The 26,115-nt window shown below is 38.5% G+C and overlaps 1 protein-coding gene across 12 annotated transcripts in view; it reads right to left on the reverse strand.

The window, feature by feature from the left end:
* Positions 1-1,584: 1,584 nt before the first annotated feature.
* The window catches only part of FABP6 (fatty acid binding protein 6), a 46,331-nt gene continuing 21,800 nt past the window's right edge, over positions 1,585-26,115 (reverse strand). For 5 of the 12 annotated variants that reach the window (XM_027778739.2, XM_055812848.1, XM_027778737.2 and 2 more), the window contains 5 exons: positions 8,550-8,713; positions 6,195-6,299; positions 5,159-5,334; positions 3,224-3,313; positions 1,585-2,095 (listed from right to left, as the gene is read on the reverse strand). In XM_027778739.2, the coding sequence (XP_027634540.1) occupies positions 2,042-2,095; positions 3,224-3,313; positions 5,159-5,334; positions 6,195-6,261 (387 nt within the window). In that variant the 5' untranslated portion in view covers positions 6,262-6,299; positions 8,550-8,713 and the 3' untranslated portion in view covers positions 1,585-2,041. The other 7 variants (XM_055812847.1, XM_027778738.2, XM_055812844.1 and 4 more) reach the window with 3 other exon arrangements.

A 26,115-nucleotide genomic window follows, 5' to 3' on the forward strand; every position in this document is an offset into this window, starting at 1 on the left:
CTGTTTGCAAAGCTGTCAAAGCCACTTTTGGTCCTTTTGTTTTAGCAAGTTTTACACACTGTAGGGAACAATTTAAAGCTGAAATAATGCTCTTTGATCAGTATAATCAACTCATTGGTAAAGCGTATAGGTGTAATAAAATTTAGCTTAGTGCTATTTTTTACTGAGAAGTCTAGATTCCAGCAAATGTGGGCCAAACACTGATGGATTCTTAGTGATAATTTTTGCCTAAGGGTTTTTTTTGTTTTGTTTGTTTAAGGGGCGTTTATTTTTCTCTCTGTACTGCGATTTCAAGAATGTCCTCCAGTTGAAAAGACAGCAATGCTTCTTTCCCCACGTGAAAGCACCCCTTGCATATTTTCTAGAGAGCCTAGATAAAAATCCCACCCTTCTTTTCAAAGCATTGTTGTCTGTATAATGGGGAGTTAATTGATCACCTGCAGAATGTGAAAACAAAGTGTTCCAACTGCATAACACTTAAATGTTGTTGCTTCTAGAACTGGAATTTGTGTTGGCCGGTTTCATTTTGTTTTCAAAGCAGGGAATCATCAGGTATCAGCATCATCTCCTTCAGAGCACGTTCTTGTGGGTGTGAATGGTTCAGACAAAACCACCATCCCTTAATTCTAGTATGAGCTTTAGTTTCACGTAACACTTGCCCCATATCTACTTATGTGTAACTCTACAAGTCATTCTGTGTAGTTGGTTAAGTGTTGAAAGTGATGGGCACATTCTAAATCCAAGTGTTCTAAGATGTCCCATAATTACTTGCAAAGGCATATACTGGCTGACTTGAACTCAGATGAGGGGTAAGCCTGAAGAGATCCCTTATTACTTCTCAACATGACCTCATATAACTGAAGAGGCTGAATTTCAACAAAATTCTATTAAATCAGTAGATACGTTTGTTGCAAGTACCAAAAGAGCATCTCAAGATTGAACAGGTTTCAGATTTGACTTGTGTTTAAGAAGAGTTCAGCATTACACTTCGCCTTGGAAACACAGAGTAAGTAATATATTGTGCAACAACTAGTCATAAGACATGTGCAGCCTGTTTTGTGTAAACTGATGGAGTCTGGATGAAGCCTTGTTGCAGGTGGAAAGCTTAGCAAGCTCTATTGAGGAAAACATTAAAAAGGAATTAAAAGTCTTTTTTAATGCAAGATAGCTGAAGTGATTGGGATCATCAATCATGTATATAGGCCCATCAGAAAGTGAACCTTTGTGTACACAAAACACATGCCCTAGTTATAATTCTCATTTCTGATTAGCTTGTGAGGGCAAGCAGCTAGGTGGATCTAGAAGGCAAGACAGCTGGAAAAAGGAGCCTGAAAAGCGAAAAGCTTTGTGTTTGGCCAGAGGTGATTTGGAACAGTGAATGCAAAAACTGTGTTATATTTAATTCCTCCTGTGTTCAAGAAAACAGGTTTTCACATGCGCTCTATGTAAATAACAGGATTGCACTGAGAAAATAAGACTCCACATTTTCCCACAGAAGTCTGTCTGTAAAACCTTATATGTCTTCTAAGAATCTGGGACATCAAGAGACACTGATGAGAATGAGAAAGCCATGATAACAGTATGAAAGCATATCTTTTAATTAGTGATAAACTAAATTTTCTCTTGTTTTCAAGCTCCTAAATCTCTGTCCTCCAACCAGCAATAGGGCAAAAGGTTTTCATCAGGTCTTGCATTTTGATGTACGCTTTGGGCAGAGTATTGTCCTGTTCTCTAGACAGATACTGAATAGAGGTTCTATTAAGCATGTGGTAGACCACATTTGAATATGTCAAGTACGTATCATATCCTGAAATACTTAGACTGGACAGCATCATTAAATGATTTGTGGCATCTTCTGATTTTCTGAGTATTTGTCAGATCTTTAGGAATGGGGTAAGCAGTAATGCTGAGGATAATATTACTCTGAAAAACAATTCTTCATGTTTGTAATACAAAGAAAGAGGGAAAGACAATCAAAACTCTTGTTTATTTGTCCTGTTCTTTGTTTTTCAGTGCACTGGAAAAGACTGACTTTACTGCCTTAAGCAATCCTTTTGCTGGTCCTTTTGTAGACTACACCAGAAGTAGTAGAAATCTGGAATAAAGAACAAACAAAAATATGGTTGAACAGTGTAATTAGAGCTCCAGTGTTACAAATGAAAAGACGTGCTGACTGGCTTACAGAACCTGTCCTTTACCAAAGCAGCATTCACCCTTCTGTAGAAGGCCTATCTAGAAAATAAGCTGAATGTCCTTGGCAAGTCTGAAATACACAGTGCAAAAATATTCTTACACAAAAAGCACAACTTCTGAACAGGGGTTTAGGGATAACTTAAACATATCCTGAGTTAGACATGGCTTCACCAACTCCCAAGTTTTCAGTTTTTTAGACAAACGAGATAAGTGTTCTCCAAAAGCAATAAACAATTGACACTATTACTTTCAGGAAGGGTGAGTGTCCCTTGTTGATTCACAGAGTAACACTTCTGGTTAGTCTCTGGTGAAGATGCACTCGGACATACGTAACTGGCATGGACATAAGTCAATTCAGGAGGATTTTTGAGAATCAGAAATCATCATGTTTGGCAATCCTATCTGTTTCACAGGTTTTACTATAAGTATTGTAGTTTCAGTAATCTTCCAAAGCTATATTGCCATTTTGTTCATAAAATAGGATACTACTTGAAATCCAGCCTCTTTTGTGGTGGGGTTTTTTCTTTCTTTTTTTTTCTTTCCTTTTTTTTTTTTTTTTTTTTTTTTTGGTAAGACTAAGGAAATAAGAGTTCTACAGAAATTCTGTGAGGAGCTGCAGCTAGATAGTTTTCCAAGAATGAAACAAAGTGTTAACTTTCTACAAAGTAGTAGGTGAAATGTTTTTTATATATTATTTTCTGTTCTTGGAGCATAGGCATAGTGAATACAATCAGGCATGGCAGCTTGGGAATATTTCACTCCGAACATTCCAGTCTTCAGCTATAAAACTGTGTGTCTGCGCCTAAGATGCAAGATCTACATTTCAAGTTTATAAAAAATGTATGATGAAAAGTTTGCTCATTTAATTTTTGGATTAAATCTGCACTAGAAGATTATCGAGTGAAGAAGAAAGTTATTTAAAACTTTTGCTTTATCTAAAGATTTTTTCTAAGCTCAGAATTTTAAGCCTGCTGCTCTTGAGGGTTCTGTTTTGTTTTTTATAAAATAACCTGGATATTTGAGAACTTACCTCTACTAGCTTTCCTCCACAAATCTCTGCAGTATGACGATAGTTGGGAAAATCAGCTACTATTTTGCCATCTTCCATTTTAACAGTTGCCTGTAATAGAGAAAGGGTTGATGTTCCCTGGGGTTACTGGCATTTATATTATCAGATACACTGTAAAGATCTGTACACCTGATGCTTAAAGTTTTTACTTTTTTAAAAGTAGAAGTTCTTTACACATGAAGCTTCATGAACAAGACAAATTCTTGTGCTTTAGTTCTTAAATGTTCACAATTTAAATAGAAAAATGTTCGTCTAACAATACGTACACAATATTCATCTATAGCTCTAAAAATGATCTGACTACAGGCTATGCTTGTCATTCCGTCCTCAGTGTTTACGTGGTTCTCTTGTTTTGACAGTGAAAGAAAAGGCATGATTGTAGGAGTTAATTTTGAAGTAGCATTCTCAGACACTAATAACCTGCCTGCAAGCAGTTACAAAACTCACTGTGGACAAGTGATGCCAATCTTTAGTCCAGATCCTGAAGCTTCATACCTTTAACTACACTAGAATTCATCTTGCTCATTTAAGTAAAGGTGAACATGGCTGCACAGTCTGCAGCCGTGCCTTCATACTGTAATATGTGCCAATTGCTGTAAGAGCTGCTTCTATATGGAAGAAGTATGCCAGATGCTACTATGAAGACCACAAATACGGCAGCAGCTCAGCTGACTGCCAAAACTCGATACGCAGTTCCATCACAAAGCCAGTCTTGCCCACACTTTTAGTAATGCAGATAAGCCAGTCCTATTTAGAGGAGAAAAAAGTAATTTGCAAAATGAAGAGATGAGTGGACATTTTTTACCAGATACAAGGAAAACCACCTTACTAGTTTATATATTACTTAGTGACACTATAATAAAATGCAGCGGTTTCTCTGCTGAAAGTAATCTACTCTGCCTCCATCTTTAGTTATCTAATAGGCTTTGGACTGCCAGAGCCAAAAAGAAGAGGATCAAATTTGTAGTATTTCAAAACTGTTATGTTTGTAATAAATTGACCAAGTTGATTGTGTCTTATTCAGTCTGTTAGGTTTCACAAAGATTCCTCAAAGCCAAAGAGGTTTTTTCCTCTTGTAATCAGAAAGGTGTGAGTAAAGAAGCCTTCTGGAAATCATGCAGTGCTATTGCTGTCTCAGTTTGTCACAGCTCCTTGATGCAATTGCTGGTTTTCCTGACTCTTTAATATGTATAAAGCATTTATACAGTAATCTATTGTAGGGTTCTGGACACCTCACAAATGCAGAGTTTAGCAGTCCCAAACTGTCTTATCCCTTTAAATATATGAGAAATGAGTAAGTTAAGTAACTAAACCATTTTACGGTAGGTTTTGTATCCAGATTTTGTCCATGACAGGAGTAGATCGATACGGTGTAATCTTAGGTCTCACTAGAGGCTGCTTAAGCTGCAAGTTGCTCTGTACTTTTCAACAGGAAGGAGGACATGGAGAAATTTATTTTTTCCCCTTCACTTTACACAGCATTTTGTTTAAGGCTCAAGCACAGCTGACGTCACAAGGTAGGCACGGGCAGAGCTCGGGCCCACAGCACTCCCTCAGAATGTGCTGCAGTTGCTGGACAATGACACAGCTGCCAACCAGCTCTTGAGAGTTTTAATGAGCATTTTGTTTGCTTGAATTGCGACACCAGTAGATGCTTGCCACTCTATCCTTGTTCTTTATTAGTATGTACAGTTCTGACGCTCTAGCTCTCTTTAAAACCAGATTTAGATATTTTGCTAGAGGCATCAAGAAATATGGGCAAAATTGTATGTTTCTAAGCTATGACAGATGAAAAAAAAACATTTAAGGAAAATGTCCCTGAGACAGATTTGATTTTCACCCTAAATTAAAAAAATAACTGAGACAGTGTAGAACTTAAGAGCTAAATTAATTTACCTTGAACTTTTTACCACCCATTGTCTCCATGTCTGCTTCCTTGCCGATTGTGAATGTGTTGGTCGTGGTGTGGCCTCCTGGGAAATGCTGTGTCCAGGTGAAGTCATTTCCATTCTGCACCACCTCAGTGACTATTTTGCAATTCCTTCCCATTTCAATCTTGTCACTGGGGAGACCTTAATCAATACAAACATACAATTTATAAAATCTAATAGCCTACCAGCTGTATTTGAATGGAAGCATGCCAATGGTATGTTTATTCTCAAATACTGGTGTCTGAGCATCTGAATTTTTTTTTCTTTTTTTTTTTTTTTTTTACAGCAGTATCAAAGCTCTGAGTTTATACCAGTGGTTTAAAGGAAAATATAGGCACACCAATGCATTTCCTGAAATAGTAAGTTTTGGTCTTGCATTCTTTTCCCTAAGGAATGACACACAGGATAAATGCATAGATGTAAAGCATATACAAATATTTCCTGCTGCTTAATCTACACATGCAGATGTGTGGAATTTAAATGTATATGAACTTGTGCCTTTGATATATAGCTGCATACACCTATTTACTATTTGCTATTGCTTTTTAAATAAATGAACACAGGCACTGAATTTACGCACACCGATCATAGCATCCCTAAGAGCTTTTACAGGGTAATCTCTGAAAAAAGGTTTGCACAGTCTTCTGATAGCATTCACAGAAAGCTGTTCCTGTAAGATTTTGACAATCATCTTCATACTAAATTTATGCTCCCACTGATGAATAGTAAGGACAGAAAAAGCGATTCACAATCATCATGCTGCAAACATCTTGGCCCTTCATTCTGCTGCCACTGAAAAGGAATACTGCTTCTGTAGAACAGGACCGTTTCCTGCAGCTGACAGTGCTTTACAAGAATGAATCTCCTTGCTGAAGTGCAGAGCACTCCTACCAGTCTTAGCCCCTGTTGATCTCAGCACATTTCAGTAAAAAAGCTTTTTTTGAAGAAGTATTTTTAACGAATTGATAACCTTTAAGACTTACAACCCAAGACATGCTTACCAATCTTCTTCACGAAGTCATCGTAGTTCTCATCGCCTTCAAATTCGTATTTGCCTGCAAATGCCATGTTGCCCTGGTGATGTGGCTGCTAGAGCAGAATAGCAGCTGGAACAAAGAAGAATGGATAAGTGCAGATGGCTTGAGGCCCTTGTTTTTATAAACCAGCCCAAGCTGTTCAGCCCACCTATACCCACACCCCTTGGAAATATACTTTTATGACCTACATGAGTCACTAGCACCGATACCATTGACCTGTATGAAACTCAAGGTTATAATTCACTTATACATCCTTGACAATAATCTGGAGATCAGCAGAAATCAAGGACAAAAGCTCGGTTTTCGTTTCAGTGCATATTTAAACAAAGTGATATATTTTTACTTTCAAGATTCCACTGATTTTGCAGTCAGGATGGCATAATGGTAAAACATTTATAATGAAACAGGGAGAAAATTACTTCAAAACAGTGTCCTGAGATCACAGCCTTGTTCTATTTGGAAGCATACCCTATATTAGTTAAAATATGAAAATAAGAAAGAAGCTGTACATATTCTAAGTAATTCTGGTGGGATACGAGCCATGACAAGATTCTGGGTAAATTACTGCACCTGCACATGTCCTACCTTATCTCCACACAGAAAAAAGAATTCTGAAATATTTCACGCTCCTTGGACGGTAAAGTACACTAGATTAGTCTGTGGCACCATATTCCCATGCCCTATTTAATATCAAGAGACAAACAATGCTTTGCATTGCTTAGCAAGTATTTGCACAAAGTACTAAAAAACACACTTATTTTGGAAAAGCAGAACTCTGATTTATGTAAGATAACCATATGTTAAAAGCCAAAGAGTCTGCTGGGTAATTTAGAATGCATACAGGAGATGTCCTATGCTTAATGACTCCAATGCCACACACAGATAGCAGGGTAGGAAATTCCCAGCTGCTATGTATTGGCATAGCTCCACTAGCTGAGGATACAGACCAACAATTTTTAATCCGAACAAAAACATTCCTAGGATTTATGTGAAATGGTGTCATAGATTAGAATTTTATTTTATTAAAATAATACATTTAGGAAGGAACATAAAAATCTATTTTTCTCCAGTTTTATAAAAGTCTGGAGAAACATGTAACAGTGTTCAACAAGTTTTGCTATATGCAAAGTGGGTTCAATTTCATAAGTGAAATTAACATAATCTCACATGCTAATGCAAGAATATGTCTATTTAGAGTCAAGAAGCTGATCAGAAGAACAGGAACATAGGCTGGGTGATTAAAAACATGGGAAACAAAGGTACACTAAACTTCACCACTGCTCTCCTTGATATACTTTCAAATTAACGTATTCTGTGTAACCGTTTCTATATTTCTTCTTAATAGACTTATCTATACTCTGCTCTGTCAGAGAACGAGGCAAACTTCAGTATTACGATGAAACTCCAGAAAAATCTTCAATATCATAAATCATGTATACTGTTACTGTAACACTATACAAATTAGAAGCACTGCTACATCTAACAAGTTTATTAGCAATATTATTTGAGTTCACACAGTCAGCTGTACACTCTCTCTGCCAGTGCTCTAAACGCTGCATGTTGGAGGTGCAGTGCAGTTTGCAACTGCTCTACTGAGTGGAGACAGACTGGTGCCTCCAGTGAACCCTGCCTCCTACGGGTCCTCTCTTGTACGGCCACGGACTGGCTGTGTCTTGTAGCCTCACGGATTCGGGACTTGGATGTACATTATGTCATACCAGCATTAACTCCAAGAGGAGCTAGACATAAAGCCAGCCTGTACCCAAACTTTTATAGCAGCATACCAGTGTGTAAAATCAGTGCCTCTCGGGGGGGGGTTAAGGTTTTATTCAACTGAAAAACATATTTGCTATGTATATGTATATATTTAATGGCATATTACTTGTCAGGTTGCAACTCAATGAAAAAAATCCTCTCTAATTTGTACTAATTTTTTGTTTTACTTACTAAGCTGCTTTTATACAAGGCCTCTGTTGTCTGTAAGTCATACCACCTTTAAACCAATTACAGAATACACTGGGCATATGAGGTTTGAGCGGGACAATGTTTCTTACCTTAGGAATATTTTTGCAGTTTCAAAACTGCAAAAAATGATGGAAAAATAAGAAGAATTCCAGAATAATATGCTCACTGATGGGTGAGAAGTCTGAATCAGGCGAGAAAGGGATTTCTAATAGAAAAGAATTTCCTGACCAGAAAAAGCTTCAGAAAATTCTGAATCAGTTTTGTGAGAGATTATATCTGTGGACTGGAAAAAAAGCTTATCTTATGCTTATTAGTTGGGAATTTGTGTTATTTCTGTTTTGTTTTTTGTTTTACCTACTTCCTCTTCTGAAGTCTGAGAGAAAGTAACTTCAAAATCTTAGATCCTCTTATACAAAAAACCACAAAACTTTCAAATGGCAATGCATTTTTTTGAAGTTGACAACAATCCTTTCAAAACTCTTTGTTTGGGTGGATGCTCCTGGCAGGAAAGCAGTCTTCTAGAACAGATGCAGAAAGTGAACAAGAGTGAAGCATAACAAAATCGCGGTCAATTTGTAAAATAAAAATGAGACAAACGTCCTAGGAATTACTGCCTTTCCACCCCTAACTCTTCACTCTCCCCATATTTACTCAGCTTTAAATTGTACCATGCTGTGCAGGGGCTGACAAAATTGTGCTGGAGTTCATGATGCCACAAAAGCCATACCATCTGCTGTCTGCACGCAATTAAAAGGATGTCTCCATATTGAAATAGAAGAGAGCCATATACCTTCCCTCTGTGAACGTTCTCCGTGTCCTGTGATTAGCATTCAAAACACAGGAGTGTGGGAGAAAAGGACAAAACTGAGGGTTTCTGTATCAATTACAAATACATAAGATTCAGGGAAGGAACCGAGAAACTTGTTTCACCGCCAATGTTTCCTTTGCACTTTTGATTTAAAAGTGTCTGTAAAATGATTCTGACCATCCTGCAACCATATTTGACACTTTGTTTTTTAATTAAAACTCTTTCAGCTTAATCCCAGGATTGCTGAACTCAATGACCAATTGTGCAGGAGCAGACAACTGAAAAGGAAACTTTCTTTATCAGCTGGACCCAGATGCTTAGGCACTATCTATATAAAGAAAAACTGCATTAAGCATGGAAAACAATGAGGTGGTTGCACAAACATAGAAGCTTCAGTTCTTATTGCTATGGTAAAGCTAAGCAGATACCAGTTAAGCTACAGCAGTGTAAACTCCATGCCATTAATTGAAGCACAAACCCTAGTAATTTCAGTTATACACAGACTCAAAAATACCATTTAGAGGAAAGGATCATCAAGCCTATTTCATACATGAGAAAACTGAAACACTGAGAAAAAGTGACCTGTCAGAGCTTATGATAGAATGAATGGATGATGCAGCCAGTAAGAAATCCTAAGTCCAGGCATTAACCCAGTGTCCACAGGATAGCACATTAATTTAAACATTCGTATAATAAACAAATGCTTAGAAGCAAATGAGAGCTCTGAGCAACCGTTTACTTTCAAACAGTCACCCAGGGAGTTTTACACTTGCTCTACTGATGGGCTGTGAGCATCTTTACAGCTGCTTAGCACAACCGGCTGAACAGGTCTCCAGGTAAGACCCTTGCCCTCTCCATCTGGCTTAGTGTCCATCTCCAGCTGCTCTTGGAGAGTGGGTGACCAGTGAGGCTGTCCTCAGGTTAGCTGAGCACTGGAGGCCTCTGGCTTGCACGAGGCTCTCAGTGTTCCAAAGAGACATTCACAAACTTGCTAAGAAGGTAAATGAACTCAAGCCATACTCTTCTGTTTACATAAAACTTCTTTGGGGAAATAGCACTGGTGTAGTAACACTACGTGGACCTTGAAAGATAGATCAAACTGGATAAGAAAAATGCCTCAGTTCTGTGAAACAGGAAAAAGATAATCAGATTATATGAACAGTACTTGGGTTTTATGATCTCTCTCTCTATATAAAGATCAAATTAAATTTATGGCTTTCTTGTGACGTGATATAAAAATGCTGATATCTACACAACTATGTAATACTTGGAGCTTGCCTGCAGTGGGAATGTAGTGGGCATAAGGCCAGTGTGTAGTACAGTAAATTACCAATGAATAACTATTTCACTGGGTGGGTCACTCTTGCCACACACTAGAGTTTATTCACCTCTGAGGAGCTGTACGCTAGGCTGTACATGAGAGTTCCAGAGCAGGTTACAAACATCCATCCAAACAATAAAGGAAAGGCTACATAGCGTTAATAAATGTGCTTGCTCCACCTGGCTGCTCAGGATCAGACTCAGTTTAGAACAAGTTTTGAGCAAACGTGCCATCATCTGTACCTGTCTGTGCAGAGGAGTTTTTAATGTGCATTTTGAATTTGCAGCCATGCTTCCACTCACTTACTCTGAAATAAATCCTTATTTTCATTCCTGCCTTTTTTGTTATAAAATGTAATGAAACTCAATAGCGCATTGGAGAATGAAGAATTTCATTAAGTAGTCTTCCAAATACTGAGTAAGGACAATGTTTATTCCAAGAATAAAGGAATGGAGGCCCTCTAACTTTACTGAAGTTATGGTCACTTGCACAATTGCTAAGGTTAGTCATCCAAGTCCCTATCTCTTCTGTTTCTGCTAAAACCAGTACCCATTTAGTGATCTTACATTTTGCATTTGCAATTTGTGATTTCCCTGACTCTTCAGAGCTGTGAGCATGTGATGTTGCTCTTGTGTACCTCTACAGCAGTGCTTCATCCTTGGTGGGCTGGTCATCAAACTAAGTGGTGCAGAGAACTCCAGAATTGTCCAGTAAAAAAAAGAATAAATTAAAATTATACGTCTATTTAGGCATGCATTTAAAATACGTTATGTATATTTAATCCATTCCAACTACTACTACATATGGCCTGCACACTGCTGCAAAAAGCCTTGGTTATATTAATACTTCTGCTTAACAGAACTCAGTTCAAATCCAACTGAATTAACAGCTATAACTGAGTCAAGTGGAAAAAGAAATTTCCTTGGCACAAGGTGAGAATCATAACAGAGAAAGGCAAAAGAATAAAAAGTTTCAGGTGTAAAACCTGAAAACAGCTTTCGGAAAGCGGCCATTATCTTCGGTGTACTTGGCACTATCTATCATTTTTAATGGAGAAAGATGCAGCTGTTCTTTATGTAGGTCAAAGAACATATAATTATTCTATAGGAGACTGTGCCTGCCATCTGGTGGCCAACGGTCAGGGCCTGTATGCCAGGCAGCATGTCCTACACTGAGCCCCCACCTCACCTGTGTAAAACCCCTGACTTCAGCGAGAGCATGCTTGGGTTTGCAGCTAGCCCCATGCCACAGCTGAATCTCCAAGATGAACTGCTGATCCCCTCATTCTCTAACTAAAAAAAAAAAAAAAAATAAAAAAAATAAAAAATCCACCCTGAGCTGGTTATAATTAGCTCAAAAAGAGTCATCTTAAATGTATCATTTATATAACACATAAAAATATATCAGTATTTATACAAGAAATTATCTTCATATGTTTCATTTTGGGACACAGCTCTAAATGAAGAGGATTTCCAAAGCATTGGTTTATGGCATCACTGGCACAGCATATAGTATCAGCCTTTGCTTAAACACAAATACATTTGTATTGCTATCTCGGCAATCAACAGGACACAGGACTGCTTCATACAGATTTAATTAAACTTTACAGATCAGAAGCCAAGTACTGAATTCCCCTGAATTCAGTGGGAGTCATCTACAGTTGAACTAACTTCAACACAATTTAATGAATGCAACTTAATGTGCAAATGCTATTTGTGGCAGTCTGGCATTTGTGAAACCCACTGAATGGATTCAGCTGTCATAAACATAAATAAGGGTGTGCACGCTTAGACAGAGCAGCACTGTTTGCAGGCAGAATACAAGGAAATGGCATAACATTATTATGCAAGGTCTAAAGGTACATAGGCTTTTTACACTGAATTTGTCTTGCTGAGTGGGGAACCCCCTCCCAAAACAACCCAAAAATGCATTCACAGCTGTGCTTACCTAACTTTGAAACCTGAGTCACTGATCTAACATCAACACACAGTAAAACTCATATTAGAGTGTATATTGTCAGGACCATGGGCAGGAATCAAACTACTAGTTACAATGAGAAATTATGCAGAAAAGCTCAACACTATTTGAATTTAATCAGGATGACGTGAGCTGCAACTGTGTGCTGTTGTAGACAGTCAGCATGAATAAGTTGTCAAAGAAGCAAAACTCTTGCGGATGCTTATACCCAAAAGAAAAGTTTATCTAAAGCAAGTAGTTAATTCCCTCTGTCTCCCAAGTCATCTACCTCTGATATGCAAAACAGCTAAGTCTTCAAACGATGGTAGGAACAGAGGGAACTTTCAGAAACCAAATCAAAGGCCTTGGATATCTTTACTTTCAGAATTTACTTGCCACAAAGTCATAAACATAATGCTTTTGCATCTTTTTGTCATGTCAGAGTCACCCTGCCCTTGAATGTCTCCCAGCATGCTTTAAAGTTTATTAACCTTTCAGATGTGTTGTATAAAGCCAACTGAGATACACTCAAAGACAAAATGGAGATAAGGAAAGTAATTCCATTAGTGAATGAGCTAGGCTGAGTGACTATCTTTGAAGTGCTTTTAGAACTGGAATGCAATTGAACAAGGAGTACAGATTAAAAATAAAAGTAGGAACTCTCTAGTGAAAAGAAAGTTACACTTAATGATTCTTTCAGAATGAAACTTGATCAGGAAGGCTTGTAAATTCTTAAAACAGCTGTATCTGGCAATTATTCAGTAACCCTCCATAGTAAATGGCTAATGATTAATAATTCCTTTGGTATTCAGGGTAATCATTCATAATGAATTCAGAAAGAACTCATCTGGTGTTAATGTAATATGTAATTCCATGGGAGTCCTATTATAAGGTTGCCTTATTAAGTATCCACTTAATGTAGTACTAGGTGTTACTATTCTAAACCCATAAGCAGTAGAAAAGCAATTACCAACAAGACTGGCTGAATTCTTGAAAAGCTAATGCTTGTAGAGAGTCCAAATATTTAATGCACCAGCCAGCTCTACAGGACTTCAACAGGTGACACAGTACAGACTTGGTCCTCGCCTCAGATGGGTAGGATCTGCCTAACAAAAACAGGACAGAAAGGATGCTACCAAAAGCTCAGATAGAAACATTTGCAGGGGAGGAAGACACAGATCTTCCAAAAATCCAGTATTTCTGGGACTCCCTAAAAAGAAATTTTATTATTTCTTGGCAAAACACTCTACCAGGAAAACCTTTACGCCATTTAGATCTCCAGAAAGGTAGTTTCCAGAGAGCAAGACAACCAAGTGATTCATTCAAGCTGTACAAGCTGGCATAGCTTCTGTAAGAAGTGTTTGGTTGTGCTGCCCCTGGCTGGCTTTCCCATCTCCGAGTGCTACTCAATGGGACTACCAAGGTCTGGTTTGGGCAACTAAAAAGACAGAAAACTAAACCTAAGGGGAAGGAAAAAAAAAAAGATGCGTTTAGTTTTCAGGTGGTTTAATCAGTTTTCAGCTGATTTGGTTCTCTGAAATGTCTCAATTGCATAGTGAGGCCCTGCTGGTACAACAGGAGGTATGAGAGGGAGGAGGGGAACATGAAAGCCACCATCATCACCATCACCACCACGCAGCCCTTTCACTAGCCAGCCCTGACTGCAAACCACTGAGGGACTGAGAGCAGCCTGAGGATATGACAGTGCTGCTTCAGTTGCTCAAGTATCCTTGAACCCCCCTCCTGCTTTGTGCTGGCATAACTATTTATGTAGCAGTGTAACAACCAGAGCGAGGGCATGATTTGAATTAAAAACACCAAGGATAAAATAAAAAGGTATTTTTCAGCTGGATCAGTGCTCTGACCCAGTTCTTCTCCTGATCACACAAACAGCTGTACTGGCATAATGCAAGTATTGGCACAGAGAAGGGAACAAGCAGCTGGTGGAATATCGGCACAAGGTGGCCATGCCACTGAAAAATGCTCACTGTAATCACAGAATTGTTCAGGTTGGAAAAAACATGGACAGAGTTTTAATATGATTTCTATTAAAAGAATAAAGAAGTCCAAACTGTTAATTGTAAACAAGGCTCTGGAGAGGAAAAGCAGAAACATGCTCATGCTAATTGAGCTAGTGATGTGTGCCTAGTTCAGGTTCACTGAACAAATCTTCCACAAGCTGAAGGCGCAGTACAAATTCTCTGAACTCATTATTTCCTATTGTCTCTTCAGAGTCCAGCACCCAAGTAAATCAAATCAGCACTCCTGGACTCAGAAGCACAAAAACAAAGAAGTGGGAGGGACATCTCTGTTATCGTTTCAGTCTCTTCTAGAATTGATCGCATTCTATTCAATTTCTTGCCTTTGTTACCATCACAGCCAGTTTACTCCCTGGTATGTAAAAATCTTCCTTTAATTTCTGACTTAAATTAATGCACAGTTATTTTAAGCCTGTTGGTACTTGGGCCAGCATTGCCCCTTCTCTCTCTGGGTTCACCCCAAAGTTCTTAAGAGAGCAGTTACACTGTCCTTTTTGCTAAGGTAAATAAATTGAGCTAAGCCATGCCAAACTCTGTTAGATACTTCAGAAATAACAGACTTTTCCCCTTATCATCTAAGCGTTCCTCTTCACTTACCCCAATTTCAGACAACCTTTTTGGAACAGAGGTGACTGGGACCTATAACGTTTTCCAGCTCAACGACAAGTTTCATTGGTACACACCCCACCTCTTAAACTAAGATCACTTACAGAAATACTAAAATGTTTTGGGTTTACAGTAAGATTGACAACAGCAACTTCTACTGAATCTAATTGTTCCTTTCTTTCTTCAGGATTCTTCCTTTTAATTAGTTATCTTCTACTAAATGTTATCAATTGCATCCAGTTCAGTGGTAATGGGGAGTGATAGCAGAAATGGGAAGCTATCTTGAATTTTAAATTTTAGTAATGACTACAACAGAAGACTTTGTGATTTTTGTTATGCCGGTTTTGACTCATGTAATCTGAAAATGCATAGTAAAACTAATTTTGGCTGCTATCAATTTGGCAGATACAAAACTGGTAAGATTTGTTTGGAACATCACCTTTGGATTAAAAACCACTATAGAACATTTTGAACCTCAATGGCTTTAGTCTAATACAGACTATTTTTAAAAACTTGCTAAAATGAAAGATATAATTCAACCTTATCTGCAGAGTCTTCTGGTAAAAGCAAACTGAGTTAGTTACTACCTCTCTCTATTTCTTTGTCCCATATATTTATACTGGTAGTCCCTAACAGAGACTCTAGTTCTAATAAAGTTAGTAACTGACAACCCTAAAGATAGAAATCATTATAACTACTCTTTTGGACTCTTCTGACCAAACCCCAACAGTTATCTCCCCTTTATCTACATAGTTCACGTGATGTGTTGTAAAGATTTTATTATGTGATTGTATCTATATGATTGTACTCGCTGACACATCAGGACAACATAGCTCCAAACGGGAGCTTATCTTCAAAGTAATCTAGTCTAATTGGGAGACTTCAGTCACGTGGTTGTGGTCTTCTAAGCAACCTTCAGTCTTTGAGCAGGGGAAAAAGATGTGTACCAATATAAAACGAATGTGCACTGTACCAGCATTTAAAGTTAGAGGGGACTGATAGCACTAACGGAGTGCAATAGACTGTCACCACCACACACCAGCACCACCACCAAGGAAAAAAAAAAATCAAATTCTTTTTTAGCCACAATATATTGGGAAGGTATCATGATTTGGAAGCCTCCTCTCTACAGCTACCTACAAAATTTGATTGTTAATTTATTCAAATTAGATTTAGAAAGCAGCAGGATGAACATGGGAAGAAGCCAGGACTCTGTGTTTCAGGAACTTGTCCTACTTCTGCAGCACAAACTGGAGTTCTGCACGGGCTCTGTTGGCAGCAGGCCTCTCACGATAGCTGGACAATTTGCTGAATCCAGTCCTAGAGCTTGCATTTTCATATAAAATACGTATTTTCTCTGAACTGACTTGCATATTTTACAGCTTTTGTTACTTCTCACATGCCTCTTCTGCAGCACCCTACAACTGCATTCTAGCAGACTACATTCACTCCACTGTAAGATCACAGAATGCTTTGCTCCACCTAAGAAAGGAAGCAACTGATGGTTTAGAGTACATGTTGATTTAGACTTTCTTGGAGAAATGCTACACAGAGCTTGGCTTTAACTAAGGTTACTGAAGTCAATAAAGAACAGCACATAACACCATGTTTTAACTTGTTTTTCAGTAGGTATTCTGCTAAGAGCTGCTCTGTTTCCTCCAAAACATATCATGTTATAAAACAATAAATCAGTTTTCAAGTGCCATCTGCTACACAGAAAAGAGAGGTTTTCAAAATCTACAGAGAAATAATATAAGGTGCATTGAAACCAGAAAGTTATTTTTAAGAAAGAAAATTATTAACAAATTATTTACCCTTATTTTACTCATATTATCGGCTTATTAAGCATAGGCTACTGGTATGTAGCCCATGGATGATAAGGAAAAAAATGAGACTTTTAACAACAAACATTATCTATGTAAAAAAAAAGACCTACTTAGTCTTGCAACACAATGTATTTTGTTGTATTAATTGAGACTAACAGGAATTGAAGGTGTTCAGGATTTTGCAGAACTTTGTCATATTTGACAACACAAAAGATTTCGTCATGTTGGTAAGGAGCTGTTTAAAAAAACAACCACATTTTGAAGCACAGTGACATAAGATTTTTCCACTTGTGTCTGTTTCTGCCTTACACTGTTTAAAGAAAAACTCCTTAGTTTGAAGTACTGTTTCAAGGAAGAACAAAGACATTAAGAGCTTCTGTGTTTTCATTGTTTTTCTTTTATTTTAAGGAATCAATGTGCTCAGTGACAGCAATCCAGAGAGACGCGTAAGTGTCTCGAATAACCCCAGCACCATGTCTAGTCTAAATTGCTCCCATATCCATGGCCAATGTGTGTTATCTAACGTATAACTAAAGCTGCCTCCTCAGAAAATATTTCAAACTTACAGTGTAGATGCTGAATTACATTATCTCTGTTCAACATGCAAGCCTATACATAGTTTACATATAAAAAAAATGATTTCTTTTGTTGGAATAATTTTTACATACTATGCTGCTTCTGGATTCTTTTTAAAAATCACAGTTAATACCGGAAAAGCCACATTTTTTTTGTCTTAAAACAAATGCATTTTTAGAACATTTGAAATGTTTGTTTTCAAATCCATTAATGCATTATATACAAGTGCCTTTTAATAACTGTACCTTGACAGCAGTCCCACTCCTTTCACCTTTTCCCTCTAGTTTGGGATACTCAGAGCATTTTCTTTAATATATTGGAGAGTTTACTCCGTGATACATACAATGAAAAATGCAGGCTAGCAATAGGTGCTGAGAAAGGGATTAACTATCAACTTCAACAAGACAATTCCCCATTTACAAATACAGATATGTGTTTCCTATGTCTCAAAAGAAAACCTTCTAGGTCACTCCAATAAATTGAAGTACATCTTTTGATTTTGAAACAGTTTCTACTGAAAATGCCAACACAACATTTTCTTATTTCCAACATGGAAGACAATAAAAAAAATTATTTTTATTTTTCTTAAGATACTGCAATTTCACGACTTCCTTATTTTCATGCATCTTTACTTCTGTAATGCCAGCATCTCTGTATCTGGATCATCAATGGTTACTGAAGCAAATACTCAAAGCTGCAGAGCTAAAGAAAGGCCAAATTCCCCACTTGGCCTGCCAGGGGAACTCCTTCTACTGCAAGGGTTACTCAGAGTTCAGTACGCATGGAATAAACACAGCATACTTTATTATGCATCCTGCTTTCCAGACTGCTGCTCACCAGCCCTCCATCATTAAAGCAATAGTACTGTATTTTAAATACAGATTATATAGTTTGCCCGAGGTCATATGAGATGGGATTAACAGCCAGAAATCCTGATTCACTGCTGTCTGTTAAAACAATAGACACCCCTCCATCTTTTAGATATAATGGTTTCTCCAGCACATTGCCTTGTATCACCACTGATTTTCCTCAAGTGTATTAACCTCCATCTATTGCACTTGTAAAGCCTGCTGCTTTATTTGTGCACATAAACCTCACGCACAGCTAAATTCTGCTATTCCAAAGCAATCCTTCAGCTGCAGTTCCTGAATCTCTGTTAAAGGGAACATTAAATTCAGATACGTTATTTTTTGGAGGCACATCTGTTTTGTAGTTGAATTTTTCCTGTATTTTAAAATCATCCTTACTAGTTCCATCACCTTCACTCTCTCAAGCTTTTCCTCTGTTCTCTTGCACCTCACCCGAAGAGAAGAGTGAGATGGAACAGACAGCTACCTGGTGATGGTGACAAGCTATTTGCTACCCCAGAAACCCAAGCAAACAAGGATTTAGTATCAAAGAATCTCAAAAGCAAATGTAAGAAACCAGTATTTGACTGAATTTTTCTTATGCTAGTGAAGTGTTTACAGTGTGCCACATGGAACAATTAACCTGCATCAGTATGTTCAGAGAACAGAAAGAGTTTGAAAGTGTGAAGTAGAGAAGGATGCATTTCTTTTCTTGAAATATAAGAAAAACCAGTTTTCTTTGAATATAAGTACTCTTTGGGGCTTCAGCTATGCTTTGATGTCTATGATTCAGTTACATCTCACTGCATATTTTACAACAATCTGAAATTGTTTATATTTCCTTAGATACATTTAACAGGAGGAATAAATATACTTTTGTAGCAGAGAAAATACATACATCTCACATGTCATTTCATCATCATCTCCAAAACAAGCAGACATTTGCATTTGCTTGTTCTATCAACTGCTTTTATTACACCTAGCCCGTAGTGTCTCTCTTCAATGGTTTTATTTATCCTTCAGTTGGTCAGCAATAAATTTGACATTATTAATCACACAACACTGGTGTAAAACTGAGAAAATGGAACTATATTGTTAACAGCTGTAATTTTATCTTAAACCCTAGAATAAGACATATTTCTCTTAAAGCTGCCTTCTGGAATCATAAGGAAAATCTGGAAAACACTTCAAAATCTAAACTTCCACTTAGAATGCTGTTTCTTTACTTCGTAGTACTGAACAACAGCTGTTTCCCTCCTAAACATGGGAAAGCAACAGGGAACAAAAAACCCTAAAGTGACAACTGATTATTTTTTTAAAACTTCATTTTTAACATAAACTTGCATTTTTTAATGTCTGTTTTGTAACATATATAGATCACATCATTTTCAGGATCCTTAAAAATCTGGATGCATACTTAGGTCAGTGACTGATTAGGGTGCCAATTTCCCAGTATTCTTAAAACACTAATTCTTAATGCTTTGACAAAGTTGGCACAAACCTTAAAAACCAGTCGGCGGGATTCTAGTGCCAGGATTATCCTCATGACTCCCCTGGTGAGCATGCTGAGGTGGTTCTAAAACCGGTCTGAATTTCTGCGAATGCTTCTCCAGGGGAAGGCCTGGCCCTTGGGAGCAGGCTGAACATCGGGCAGGCACATCTGTGTCACAAGCCATGCTGCCATCTAGTGATGCAGCACTCACTCTGCCGCTACCCAGTGATGCAGCACTCACTCTGCCCCTACCCAGTGATGCAGCACTCACTCTGCCCCTACCCAGTGATGCAGCACTCACTCTGCCCCTACCCAGTGATGCAGCACTCACTCTGCCGCTACCCAGTGATGCAGCACTCACTCTGCCGCTACCCAGTGATGCAGCACTCACTCTGCCCCTACCCAGTGATGCAGCACTCACTCTGCCCCTACCCAGTGATGCAGCACTCACTCTGCCCCTACCCAGTGATGCAGCACTCACTCTGCCCCTACCCAGTGATGCAGCACTCACTCTGCCCCTACCCAGTGATGCAGCACTCACTCTGCCCCTACCCAGTGATGCAGCACTCACTCTGCCCCTACCCAGTGATGCAGCACTCACTCTGCTGCTTAGCTGCATAAACATTCAAGGATGCCACAGATGGACTTCTGTGCCAAAATCTGTGGCTTATGAGGCTAGTTGCTGCTTGTGTCCGAAAGACAGGAGATCTAGAGAAAGCAAAATACTTAAGCTCTTCCTGCATGATACTGGAACTTTTGCCCAAAATTTGAGATATAGGCAGATTACTGAATATATTGACTAAAAATGCTACACTGCACTCGTTTAACAGCAAGTCTTCCACCCACCTTCAAAGCTCTTCTTTGCTAGAAGCACCTGATGAGATTCTGTAAACAAGCCACCATTATCCGTTTAAAAATGGGCTCTCTTTGTCTTCAGGTTGCTAAGAACTGCCTTGCAACACAATGTTACCTTGGTTCAAGGTGGGCTGCCTTTTGCTTTCATTTTGCTCGTTATTTTCATTTTGCTTGTTATTTTCATTTTGCTTCCTGGTAAAATGCAGAATAAGCCATGATAATAACTCCCGCATGCAAATCCAGGATGACAGCAAAATCAGGCTTATCAAAAAAACTCTCTCAATGACCTAATGCAGAGAGAAATTTTGAGAACATTCCAATAGTGAATTGAACTGCAAGGTCTGTCTCCGAGGATTGAAATATAAATTTCTTTAAGACCTTTGGGATTATTAATTGCTAATTCTTAGTTTTCTCTTGAAGTTTTCGATATCTGTGTTGCTATCTGAGCTAGTACTTTTCTTAGGGTCATGCAGTGATGTCTGCAGGTCCACTACTGTTCAGCATATCTGAAAATTAGCTCTCACCTTCTCTTAGGATTGTTGAGTTTCTGTTGTGATTATGGGATTTCTTCAAGGGTATGCTGGATATAAATCACTACCCAGCTATATTCTGGAGCCTGGAAAACAGGCAGGCTGAGACAACTGTTTGAAGAGAAATTAAGTATTATTTATCCTGCTCCCTATTAATCTCCTTTGAATGTTAGGCTCATTGCAAGTCTATGATGCATTACATACCAATATTAACTATTTCCTTACTTTCATTTTGGTAGACAGAGGAGAAAAAAATGCTGAAACAGAGAAAAAAAGATGAGAAGAAAGGCTAACAAATTGAAAAAAGTAGAGTTAATACAAAATGGGAGTGGGTCTCCCACTGAGCAATACTTGAATCAACAATAAAACACAATTAACAGCAACTAGAGTCATTCTTAGAGGATTAAATCTCTGGTTTGCCTACATTTTTATGCCTAGCTTTCCTCTTGCCACCTGTGGAAATGTTAAAACTTAAGGGTATGATGGATGAGGAGAGACTGAAAGAACTGGGTGTCTACAGCTCGGAGAAATAGAAACAAAGGGGAGATCTTACTGCCTTCTACAACCACCTCAACTGGAGGAAAGAAAGATGGAGTCAGATGCTTCTTGGAGGCATGGTGAGAACAGACACAACTGGGAATATGAGAGATTCTATTGGCTATTGTGAAATATATACTTTTCTTTTTTTAAAAAAAACATGAGCTGGTGAGATACTGGAACAGGGAGCCCAGAGATGCGGAATCTCCATCCTTGCCACTGGTCAAGACTCAAGTAGAGACGACCCTGCCCATTTAAACTGTAAGCCATCATGTCTTTAACTAGACATGTTTGGGGGGGTGGGGAGGCAGACTAGATGACCTCTGGAGGTCCCTTCCAACATAAATTATGAGTCTATGACAATATAATCAACCATTTCTACCTCAGCCGCTGAGCCAAGTGTAAAATGACCTTTGTCCACAAATGAAACTCACAACATAGTAGGAAAATATAAACATGAAACATTCTGTTTCTTTGCCCCATCTCTCTCGAAAGTTATACTTGGCACAAACCTGAAAAATAATTTCCAAATGTTTTAAAACACTTAGAAAGTCAGTTCCTTTAAAAGACTCAGAAAGTTAATTCCTTTACCAAGGATTCAAAATAGTATCGATCACCTTGATTATTTTGACAAAGTTAGTTTACCAAAACACTTCGGTTACTAGAAAATGTAGTAATTAAATAATGGCTTTATAACAGTAATCTGGTAAGGTAAAATCAACATAATATTTTGAAAATATTGCAGCAAAATAAAAAAAAATGGGAACCCTACAAAAAGTATCAAAAGGCCACTCATTCAAAATTAAAATATGTTCTTCTACAGAGGAACTTCATTCTCTGAAAGCGTATTTGTCTCAGAAGTCCTAATCTTTTCACAAAAGATGATTCACTATAAAAATATACCTCCATTGCTGCACAATACCTTGAAGTTATTACTATCTCCAGGGACCGGCACAGAAAAAATAATTCAATTTTGCTAATCACACATGCATGGACTGTGATACAAAATCTGGGTGCATAATATGGATTTTTAAAGCTAAGGGGAATCTACCGGTTTCGACTGTTGATTTCAAAAACATTAGACTGCACCTTCCATACAGCTTTTCTACAAGTGATTTGTACTCTTAGGCCTGGTTTATGCCTTGGTTTTGTGGGGATTTTATTTGCACTATTGCCACACAGCATTACTATTTGTAACCCAAGTGTCACTAAGAGCTCTTTGGCCAGAGGCATTTAAACCTTCTGTGCCCTAACTCTTCACAGCTGCATCACTTCCTCCAGCTTCCTCTCCTAGCAGAAATGCTTATTAGATTATTGTTACATGCTGCTATTCTTGTGCTTGCACAAAGATTGACCAGAGGGCGAGACAGAAGATCTGCTTTCCCTCCCCTCTTCATGCTCCTCAAAGCTGAAAAGTAGTTTGCTCAGAAAAGATGTACAGACTATGCATACAGGATACAGAGATGCACAGAATCACTAGGGTGGCTATTGGCCACTGAGTGATGTTCACAAGGGTGGAAGCAGCACAAGAGGTTTTTGTCCAGACCCTTTCAGGAAAGCAGAAACAGACCAGTATGGGGATCTGCAGTGAGAGGTTTCACACCTCTCTATTCCTGAGGAAGGGTGATCAAGCTAGAATTGATTTATACGAGGTCATCACTGCACAAAAAGTCAGGAAGAGAAACGGCTTGAGCCAGCTCCATAGCATCTTGATGCTGTGCACTGGATAAGCTTACAAGCAGGAGACAAGCAAGCTGAGAACACAACCCCTCTGCTCAGTCACTACTAACTGGAATCACAACTAGCTGAAATACCTGTGCACAGTAAAATCCTTTCAGTACAAATCTTCAGTCTTCTGTTTGAGAAAGATTCTTTCTCCTACAAAAACAGTATTTTTTTTGAAAGATTTGGTTTTGTCTGGACAGTGCCTTCTCTTTTAAGTCATTGTGACCTACATACAGGCATGATCCAAATAAAAAATTAAAGAGAAAGAAAGCTCTATGTGATACTGCTTGGCTGGGCCAGCTCTGGAGTTGCTGTGGCCTCTGCATTATTTTTTCACACAGGGTCAGATATGAGTTTATATAATTTTTGGTTGGTTGCTTTTTTTCTTTACTATCATAATGAATGTTTAAATAACTCTGTCTCAAAAAAAAGTATCTAGTTTACTCACTGAAGGTGGCATTGATGGACACAACCTTGCTAGTGTTGTTATCCTGATAGTAACAAACAAACAAAAAAAGCCTGGAATTATGCCTCTGAATAAAACACAGGACCAAAGCACACAATGAAGTTACTGTGAGTTAACACGTTACCAGTGAGCCACAGTAACTGATACATGGGTTCCCTTAGCTGCTTGCTAACACGCAGTACAACATGTTAGCTTAAATCATTTTCACCAAGACACTTTGATGAGGTTTGGATGGCACAAGAAATTACTCTAGGGGTATGGAATCCAACCCCTGCTATAACTTACATTTAAATCAAGATTGGTAGGATCATTACTACCTGATGACTGTTCATTAAGTCTGGCTGAGATAAATTTGGTAGTCAGTTCAACTCCCAGTGGCTGGAGACTTGCTGCGAATGGATTTCACAGCACAAAGGTCTATTGCATTTGGAATAACTCAGGCTATGAACTGATCTCTGCCTGGTTCACTGGCTGGAAGCAGAGCTGTACTGCTGTTCCAGAACATGCAATTCACTGCCACAGCTGACACCATTTTGACAAACAAAAAATTAACCAAGAACTGAATTGCCCCGAAGGATCTCCTGCTTTGTGATTTCTCCCTGCAGGCTAGGGCTGTATCTCACCAGAATAGCAAGGGGCACTGTCAGGGCTTGTGATATACCTGCACTCTGGGTATAAACAAAGAAGTGCAGATCCCACTGCTGTCAGTCTGGCACCTTTCACTAGCCCTACATTACTCAGCAGTTAGCAGGGAGAAACAACAGGCATTTCAGCATAGTGAAGGAGAAGCAGCTGGCTAGAGGATGAAGGAATAGAAAGAAGCAATTATACTATTATGGCTATCAAACAAGCCCACATCACTCTTACTTGTGCTTGGGGGTGCAAGGCCAGCTCATATCCACCTTTGCTGCTGATTGTTTTTTGACAGAAATTGCTCCCTAAACAGTCATGTTCAGTGATTATTTGTCTCCTTCCTTCTTCCTCTGATTACAGCCAGACTGGGATATCCCTGATCCGCATAGAAATGAATATTTTACAAGTCAGTGCTGTCCTCAAAGGGGCTTGTGCAGCATTAGGTCTCCAGATTTACTGTACTAGCAAAGAACAGTGTAGTAATGAGGTAGAAGCAATAGGCTACAAATGAGAAAAGAGCTAAAATAAAAGGATTTTGTCTTGGTACATATTTGACTGTAAACTAAAATTACCATTGAGGTCCTGCCTTTATATATAAGGAATTCTCACCAAATTTTGTAACTACTCTCACAGAGCCAACTCCACATTGTATTAACTCTTCCTGACTCTTGACTCAGAACATGCACTGTATTTTGCCTATGACTGTGAACAGCCGGGAAGCACCACTATCAAAAAAGCAAGCACATTGAAATATGATTTTTGATGTGTTCGTGTGTTGTATCAAGTTCTCCTGTTTTCCAGATCTCTGCATGAGAAGTTTTCCCACAGCTAACAGCATTTTGTGCAAAATACTAACTACTCCCTGTGGTATATGACAGTAGCACAGATTTTCCCAGAACTATTGAGAAAGCACAGTTACTAATTGCAATATGCACACCCAGGCTGATACAGTTGGCAACAAAAATGCTAATGAATGCAAGGAATTTTGTTCTCACTGTGTAAGACCTGTCACAGCCTCATCAACTGCCTTGAGAGTTTTAAGTCTACTGCCTACTTCCATGTTGTTAATTATCCTAGTCTCCCCTCAGAAGAACGTTCAAGTCCAAGTCACACACAGCTCAAACCTATTCCCTTCTGGGTGTATTGCTTTACATTAATCTATAAACAAATGCATAACAGAAGTATCAGTCCAGTTTTCCTCCCCATTCATAGCTCTCATACTTCTCTTCTGACCATTCACCAGCTCTGCTAACAGAAGAGCCCTGAAATCCAGTTATATTCAACCTTGACTCACTGGGTGGACCTTCTCTCCCATTCAGCCATGTGAAGTTTTGTGGTTGCTTTACGCCTAATGACTGACTGTCTCTACTTGCTTAACTCTTTGAATTGACTCATTTTTTCCAGCATTTGGGAATGATTCAAGAGCTTATTTTGGCTTGACCAGATCTGACTCACCCTGGGTGACTTCAGAAATTAGAATCAAATTGAGGTTGGGGTAGAAAAAGCAAAAACAACAGTCAGATTCAGTCTCTCTACTGATGTGACAAAGAATTCCTGGCCTCCAATCTGAATGCAGAAGCAGTATTTTATCTGGTCAATCACTGGTCCAAGCTTGCATCAATCAGCCAATCTGATTTTATTCTGAGGGAAAAACATAATGAGTCTCATGAATACTTTTTATATTAGATTTATGCCAGAGGAA

This window comes from Falco peregrinus, chromosome 8 (genome assembly GCF_023634155.1).
Source record: "Falco peregrinus isolate bFalPer1 chromosome 8, bFalPer1.pri, whole genome shotgun sequence".
Taxonomy (NCBI): Eukaryota; Metazoa; Chordata; class Aves; order Falconiformes; family Falconidae; genus Falco; species Falco peregrinus.